Source organism: Mastacembelus armatus, chromosome 10, assembly GCF_900324485.2.
Source record: "Mastacembelus armatus chromosome 10, fMasArm1.2, whole genome shotgun sequence".
NCBI classification, from domain to species: domain Eukaryota; kingdom Metazoa; phylum Chordata; class Actinopteri; order Synbranchiformes; family Mastacembelidae; genus Mastacembelus; species Mastacembelus armatus.
In genome coordinates, this window is record NC_046642.1 from 4,059,979 (window position 1) to 4,067,805 (window position 7,827).

A 7,827-nucleotide genomic window follows, 5' to 3' on the forward strand; every position below is an offset into this window, starting at 1 on the left:
TTAGATTTAAGTTTTGAAGGCTTAGCCTGACCAGTTTGCCTCCTTCCAGTAAGAGTGGTAATTAGTTATGTACATCAAATTGATAAGGTAGTGTAGGCAGTTTTTGTTTTTACAAAGTAAAAATTACATTAAATCGTATTAAATAAATGCAATCCCCGTACACATAATTTTGTGAGGAGGAAGCATAATATAATTTATTTATTATTATTTTATTTGTTGTTTATTTTTCTCCTTTATATTTGTCATTCACGCGCCTTCACCGGGTTGCTAAAACGCCACATCCGGTTTACCCGGAAGTAAGCATAAATCCCAAAGATGGCGGAGCAAGGTCCGATGGCAATAGCGATGCGGCTACGAAATCAGCTACAGTCCGTCTACAAACTGGACCCATTGAGGAACGAGGTGAGTGGCCGTGTTGTTCGACCTCACCGGTATCGGGTCAGAGACCATGGGGGGGTCAAACTGCTACAGAAACGGGTTAAACACGTGCATTAACCGGAGATCGTTGTCGTCTCCGCTGATGGAGAGAGAGGGAGCGATGCTGAAGAGAGCCGTTTTTGAGCATGCGTGGACGGTGAGAGTCCACCCGTGTTGTTCGGCTCCAGCGTGTCCAAATCCCGTCACATAACTCGCACTTCTTTCATCTCTCGGTGTCCAGTCGTGTTAACAGCAGCGGATAGTGGACTTGGACGGGAACGGCGGCGGGTCTCTCGGCTTGTTGTCTAACGAGGTCCCTGTGGTCGGTCTCTGACTAACGGCATCTTCATCCGTTTGCACCTCGTGCCTGAACGTATTGTCGCTGTGCAACGTTGTTTTCATCTGGCCCCGTTAAGTTCACACGCCAGGTTCGATCCCCGACCCATTGTCCGGTCTGTTCACATGTAGCTCACTTCATTCGTTACACCTGAGGTCAAAGGTCATCATCAGAGCACCTGAGCTGGAGGGAAATGTTAGCGATACGGGACTGAAAGGTAATCTGTGTTGTACACGGGCGGTTCTTCAGACTTTAGGGGACTCATGTGCATTTATACAGGGTCTATGCCCAGGGGTCTACCTGGGGACTAAACCCTGCTCTCTCCCCTTGTCTCCATCACTGTCCTCCTCTCTCCTTCGCTGTGCTACTAACCAAACAGCAAAATTATTATCCAATCACAGAATCTATAATTAAATTAAAGGCATTAATTGATCCATACAGATTTATATGACTCTAATTGAGTGCTGTACTGGGTTGTTATTATGGGTAATGTAGTCATTTTGAGCTCACCTTTCGCACCTGAACCTGGTTGTTTTCGTGATGTAAACATCAAACTAAATTTTCTTTTATTTTTAATGAAGAATAATTGCAGTGCTTTGTAATACTTCACAGGTTTAGTGTTTTATCTCTACTTAAACTAAAATAATAAAATGCATCAGTTACAGTAGCTCATTCCCTTAGTCAGTGCAGCTACATCAGTTTCAACCACACACTTTCCAAGTCACCCTAAAAAGGGTCTAAAATCACCCCTGGTTGTACAACTGTGTTTTTGTGTAAAGATGGTTTGTGTCCATACTAGAGACTCCAGGTCGTTTAGCAAACAGGGAAACATGAGAACAGCTTGAAAGTGGCGTTATCTTTGTTTTTTTAGCCAACAAACAACAAAACTGTGCATCCCAGCCAACATGTGGGAAGAAACATGACAGACACACAGCCCTTCTGCCAGTGACCAGGTAGCATGTCATGGTCGGGGTCTTATCTGACAAACTCAGCATGAATGCTGGAAATGTCAGTATCTGTGCTGCATCATCAGGTGTAGTAACATTGGAAATGATACAGAGAAAGACATGGCCGGATATTATTTTCTCGTCTGTACTCGTCTGTTTTACCTCGAACCGTGCCACAGCTGGATACCTCCGTTGAGTGACAGGTTCGTAGAAACAGCTATGATGTGTTTTGGGCTGTTCTGGCAATTAAGTAGAACAATGATGGTGGAAGTTAGAGGTAGCCTTAATGTTACAGCCATTGACTGTCACCATGAACTTCATAATGGGAAGATTTATTACAGGGCTGCTGTGGTAGACTGTATTAGTTTTAGCTAGGTGACCTAATAAACCACCAACTGGCTGTATGTTCTGTCTCAAGGTAAGGGAGTGGGTGGAACAAGGCTGAATCAGTTTGCATTCTCAGGCTTGGAGATTGTAGAGGAAGGTGTAGTGTTCAGTCTCTGGTGCAGTTTGATGGTTATCTGACCACCTTAGCGCTGACAAGTTCACATTCCTACGCTGTCGATTGTATAATTGGTCAAAATGCCTGGTGTTTTTAAATTGTGGTGCTCATCCTGTTTGTTTTGAAAATAACAACTGTTACATCCAAATAGCCAGTTTAGTTTCACTTGTTTAGTGCTGAATATTTGTTGCGTCACATTTTGTTTGGGTTATAAATGCACTTTTTGCACCAAACTTTTCAAATATGTAAAACCCGTTTTTGTTGGTCTTAACAGGAGGAGGTCAAGTTGAAGATCAAGGACCTGAATGAACACATTGTCTGCTACCTTTGTGCGGGCTACTTTATAGATGCCACAACAATTACAGAGTGTTTGCACACATGTGAGTTTTGACAGAGCTTGACAAAATAATAGTGTTATGAACTTGAAAAAGTCTTTATGCTGCTTCACAAGAATAATATAGAGCAGGACGTGCAGCAGCTGTCTGGCTCATAATGAAATGTCTTTCCTTCTGCTCTGCAGTCTGTAAAAGTTGTATTGTGAAATACCTGCAAACAAGCAAGTATTGTCCAATGTGCAACATTAAAATCCATGAAACTCAGCCGTTACTCAACCTCAAACTGGATCGAGTGATGCAAGACATTGTCTACAAACTGGTGCCTGGACTTCAAGAAAGTATGTACACAAAAATCATTTATATAAGCTAGAACATGTCTGTGTAGATTGTCTCATAGTATCATGCTTCGTTTTCAGGTGAAGACAAAAGAATAAAGGAATTTTATCAGTCGCGTGGGTTAGAGAGAGTTATCCAACCTGCTGGGGACGGTAAGTCTTCATGATGTCTCAGTCTGTGGCTCATGGATTTGTGAGTTTTGTGTGGTCCTGTTTGTGTAACACCCACACTGTTCCACAGAGGGGCAGTGCTGTCACATCTGCCACCTTTAAAACATATCAGTGTTGGTGAAATTGATTATATTTGACGGAGCTCTACTCAAATACCAGATTGGCCTGGTGTTTATGTACGGTGACACAATGTTGAAGACAGTGGAACAGTTGATTCCACCCTGAGTTATGTGGATAATGAGATTTGCAAAAGCCTGCCAGGTCAGCACCATGATGACTAATGTGTTCTTTTATTTGTGAACTTTGTCTCTTCACTAGATTCTGTATCAGATGCTGCAGGTTTACCGTACACAAGCTTTGACCATTCAAAAGCGCACTTCTACAGATACGATGAGCAGGTTTCGCTGTGTTTAGAAAGGCTAAGGTAGGCTTCCCCTTTTCTGATGGTTTTATCTTTAATTGATCAGTGTTTTTATAAAATACAGTTCATTCTAATCATATAGAAATGTTAAACTTATTTCTCCGTCTACCTGGTGGTGAATGTCTTAGTATATGTTTGAGTTCCAAGACTCATCCAACCTGTATTGTCTTTGCAGTTCATCGCTTGCCGGAAAAGATAAAACAAAACTTACTCTTCAGGTGAGTCATAGCAACAAACTAAACTTATCTCAGTGTATTTAGCTCTAGGTTTCAGTAAAACTCTATATAGACACTGTAGTGCTCGTTTTGAATGCTTTCTGACCAACTTGACTCACGTGTTTACACAACCATTTAAAACATCCCTGAGGGCTTAGTTTTAAAGCCTTAGCAAGTCATTTTCTGCTCTTAACTGCTAAGCAAACACATAGCACAATGACATCAGCTGCAGCAGCAGAAATCAGCACTCAGAGTTGGGTAGTCTGGCTGCAGATGAAGCCTTATATTCACAGAGAGACAGGGATTAGTGGGACGCGTATACCAGTTAAGCATATAATCCTCCTTTATTTCCCAGCCAGACCATTTATTTCTTAATAATTGGAGTTTTAGCTGTTGGATAAAGCGTTGTGGTGGTTTTCACTTGCGTCTTAAAATGAGAGGGCAGTGCAGTAATGTGCAGTAAAGTAATGTTTGTGGTAATGTTGACTTATACAATGCAAGATATATATAAAAGAAAAACCCTGTCTATTTATTCCAGGACTGCTTTGGGCATAAATACATTGCTGGGTGATGACTGGGTGTTTGGTACTACAAGCAATGTGAAACAAATTCTTAAATACTGTTTCACTCTTTAAGTTGACATGATACTCTATGAATATGAATACACACACAGCTATATTCTTATATTCCTTCTGTGCACACATACAAATTTACATCCCAAATGTTAACATATGCAGATGGAATCACTACTCCCTGAGGTTTCTCTGATGAGGCCAGATCCTCTAATAAGAACCATTTGTTGAGGAACACGTGTTTATCAGGAGAAGAGGGATCAGACAGAACCAGACTTGAACAAAAATCACTTCCTGATAAATTAAAATAAAACTCATCGTATGTGTCGAAATCAACTGTCTGTCATCTGCAAAGGCTTCAGTCAGCCAGTAGAGGGCACCCTCACTTAACAGATCGCTTAGTGGTGGTGAGGTCTTTTATCAGCTGGGGTAGACTCTCTTAAGACAGACATGGGTCTTATTTTGGTTTTAATGCTTTCACAACTGAAAGAAACTTTTCAGAACTTACACAAAGTCATGCAGGATGTGACGAAACTTCACATTATATTAATGCTAATAGGAAGATGCATCTTCGTTCCCTATGCAGTCGTGTTTAACCTTTGTAAAATAGAGCTGACGCTCATGACACTCATGATTCTTATTCACACGTGGGTGAAATGTGAGATCAGTTTGCCAAGGCCAGGCCTGTGTCCTCACAGTGTTCGATTTTGAGTTTTATCTTTTAACCTTTGATATATTTTTATCATGGACAATGTCACATATCCAATCATATTTCATTGTTTTTGCTGAAGTGGAAAGTTGTTAAAATAATTTCTTTGCATTGGCAGTGAAAGAAATATTGTTTTGTACTGCGTGTGTGTGTGTGTGTGTGGGGGGGGGGGGGGGGGGGGGGGTGTAACAGGAGTGTGCCACACCCTCCGGATACAGTTTCCTCATTATTAGTGTGCTTTTCTTACATGGCCGAAATATGTTTTGTGACCTTTTATCAGAGAACGCTGCCTTGTGTTGGAGTGTTGGATTGAGATTTTAGGAACAGTTTTGAAAAAAATGCACAAATTTACAAGTGCAGCCTCTACTTCTAGTGTTACATGAAAACCTAAAGAGACATTTATAAGTGTTTTACTATTACGGAACGGTAAAAACCAAAAATATAAATCTGTGCTCCAAGAAAAAGTTTACGGTCTCAGCAGGTGATACTCTTAATACTGACCAAATTGATGGGAAGTCCAAAAGTGAAATGAACATAATTTTCCGTGGTGCAGTCGACTATTAAATGTTTAATACAGCACATATCAAGAAAACAAGACATCTCCCTAACTAGCTCCCTGCTGACCACAAGTGTCAGAGGAGCAAAGGTTTAAAGGTGACCTTCTCTAAACATGTAGTTCATTTGCAGTTTTACATTGTTTTTGTTGAACCCTGTCTCTGCAGCAGAAGTTTGTTCGCTGCTCTGTCCGAGCGGAGGTGAGACACCTACGGAAGGTGCTTTGTCACCGGCTAAATGTGGAAAAACACCAGGTCAGTCACTGATTTATTGATTTGATAAAACAAGACGTGATAGTGATGTGTTGCTTACGTGATACTGGGTAAAATTACTTAAGAGTCATGAAAAGGGAACAATGAATAAACCCATTGTGTTAATCCTATCATGCTGAATTTATTGAAACCAGAACAGTAAAGAAACTGTCCAGAAATCTGATTGGTTGTTGGCACATAACGATGCAGAAAATCTACCCATGTGCAGATTTTCTCACTCAACAAATTTATTAATACCAGTCGTGTTCCTCTGTACTCTGTGGGGAATTGATAGATTTCCTGTGAATTACTGAGACTTCCTCACACCGTGGAGGCAGTTGGGTTCAATTATCCATCAGATGAGAAGTTTGGGTGATTGTGATTTAGTCAAACTTAACTATGTTCATGACAGCAACAGTGTCAAACCTTGCTTGCAGAGTTTTTCAGCTTTCTTGTTGCATCTTTCACACATAAATAATAATCACAGATGTTCCTTTCAGATTCCCCCCTCACATCTGTTTGTGTGGTCTCCCCATAGGTCCAGATGTTGTTCAATAACGAGTATCTGCCTGATCACATGACCATGAAACGGTTATGGCTCTCACACTGGTTTGGCAAGGTACGGTTCAGCCACTGTCAGCTGATGCCAACAAATGTCATACATTCCTTCACACTTGAGCAGATGTTCTTGACTTGGATTCATTTGGAAAATCAGGATACAATTTATGGATGTGTAATAGAAAATAGAAATTCTCACTGGCTCAACTTAACAGTTACTTATTTTAACATCATTTCAAATGTAATATTTCAGCATTACCAATAAAACATTTAGCTTTATGTGTGTCAGGTGCAAAATAATATATATATATATTTATACTCTCTCTCCCTCTAGGCCCAACCATTAGTCCTTCACTACACCATCAAGGACAAAAGAACCAGATAGGACTTGCTTTCAGTCTGAGGACAGCTGTACATATTTTGTACAATACATATTCTATTTTAATAGTGTTTGTGTACATATACTTATTTTCCTTGTTTTGTATTTTTGAAAATAAATTTTAAATGGGAAAATTAAGTTTGTATAAATGACTGACTGTATCCTCTCAGCAAAATTAGCGTACAAGCTCTGACGGATGTTTTCTACCTAACTTTATAACAATGAATACACATTTATGTGTTTGGCTCCACATTGCTTTATTTTTCCAACCTCGACTAGACTGCCTTAGACTTTGTTTTTGTTAGATGACAATATGAACAAAGACTTACAAGAGTATCATTTTTAATAACTGGGTTTGGTATTCAGATACTGAGCGGACAGAAGAATGAAACGTTTTGTAAAAAATGAGATATATAATAAGATCACAATATCTCAGCTCTTAGTAGTGATTAGTACAGCGTACTGAGGTGCAGTGACATTATACTCCGTCATGGAGTTCTGGGTTTTTCATGTTTCATTGTTTGATATAATTAGACTTCATCACCAATTAACAAAGAACAAGTCATCAATGATGCAAATTGGTGTGAAGTAGAAATATAAAACGGCAAATAACTGAATACAGAATTATTGGCCCCTTTTGGTGAAAAGAGTTTGTAGCAGCGGTTACAGTCCTGAGTCTGTGTGAATATGTTTCAGCTTTATGTATCTGGACACTGCATTTCCCCCCATTATTCTTTACAAACCTGCTCAGGCTCTGTCAGAGGATCTGTCAATGAACAGTAATCCTAAAGTCCAGCCTAAATCCTGGATGCTGACTCGTCCGGTTGTTGATGATTTAAAGCCACCACAATCCAGCTTTGGCTTTGTGTTTGAGGTTGTTTTCTACTTGAGATAAATCTTCCAAGTTGCAGTTGTTGTGCTGCTGGCAGCAGATTTTCCTGTTGGGTTCTTCTCTGGTGTGTAGCGTCTATAATTCCCAAACCTTTTGGGTCTGCTGTAGGAAGAAATCCTCATATCATAATGCTGCCACCACCAGGCTTCAGATGACAGTCACGGATCATGGTGGCCTCCCTCAGTACTTTTCTTCTCTTGCAAACCCACAGCTTGCTCAAGACAGATTTAC

The 7,827-nt window shown here is 40.2% G+C and overlaps 1 protein-coding gene across 2 annotated transcripts; it reads left to right on the forward strand.

Moving 5' to 3' along the window:
* Positions 1–277: 277 nt before the first annotated feature.
* Positions 278–6,838, forward strand: pcgf1 (polycomb group ring finger 1). Of its 2 annotated transcripts, none has more exons than XM_026330428.1 (9): positions 278–402; positions 2,478–2,583; positions 2,724–2,876; positions 2,955–3,026; positions 3,363–3,468; positions 3,641–3,683; positions 5,684–5,770; positions 6,306–6,386; positions 6,660–6,838. In XM_026330428.1, exons 1-9 carry the CDS (start codon positions 316–318, stop codon positions 6,708–6,710), a joined length of 786 nt encoding a protein of 261 aa, XP_026186213.1. In that variant the 5' UTR covers positions 278–315; the 3' UTR covers positions 6,711–6,838. The 2 variants fall into 2 exon arrangements, with proteins under 2 accessions (XP_026186213.1, XP_026186214.1); XM_026330429.1 differs by having other exon boundaries at positions 5,687–5,770.
* The last annotated feature ends 989 nt before the right edge of the window (positions 6,839–7,827 follow it).

Coding starts and splice junctions, on each gene's coding strand:
- pcgf1 (XM_026330428.1), top strand. CDS start 316: ATGGCGGAGCAAGGTCCGATGGCAATAGCGATGCGGCTACGAAATCAG. Junction 5,771..6,305: donor TAAATGTGGAAAAACACCAG/GTCAGTCACTGA, acceptor GTCTCCCCATAG/GTCCAGATGTTGTTCAATAA. Junction 6,387..6,659: donor TCTCACACTGGTTTGGCAAG/GTACGGTTCAGC, acceptor CTCTCCCTCTAG/GCCCAACCATTAGTCCTTCA.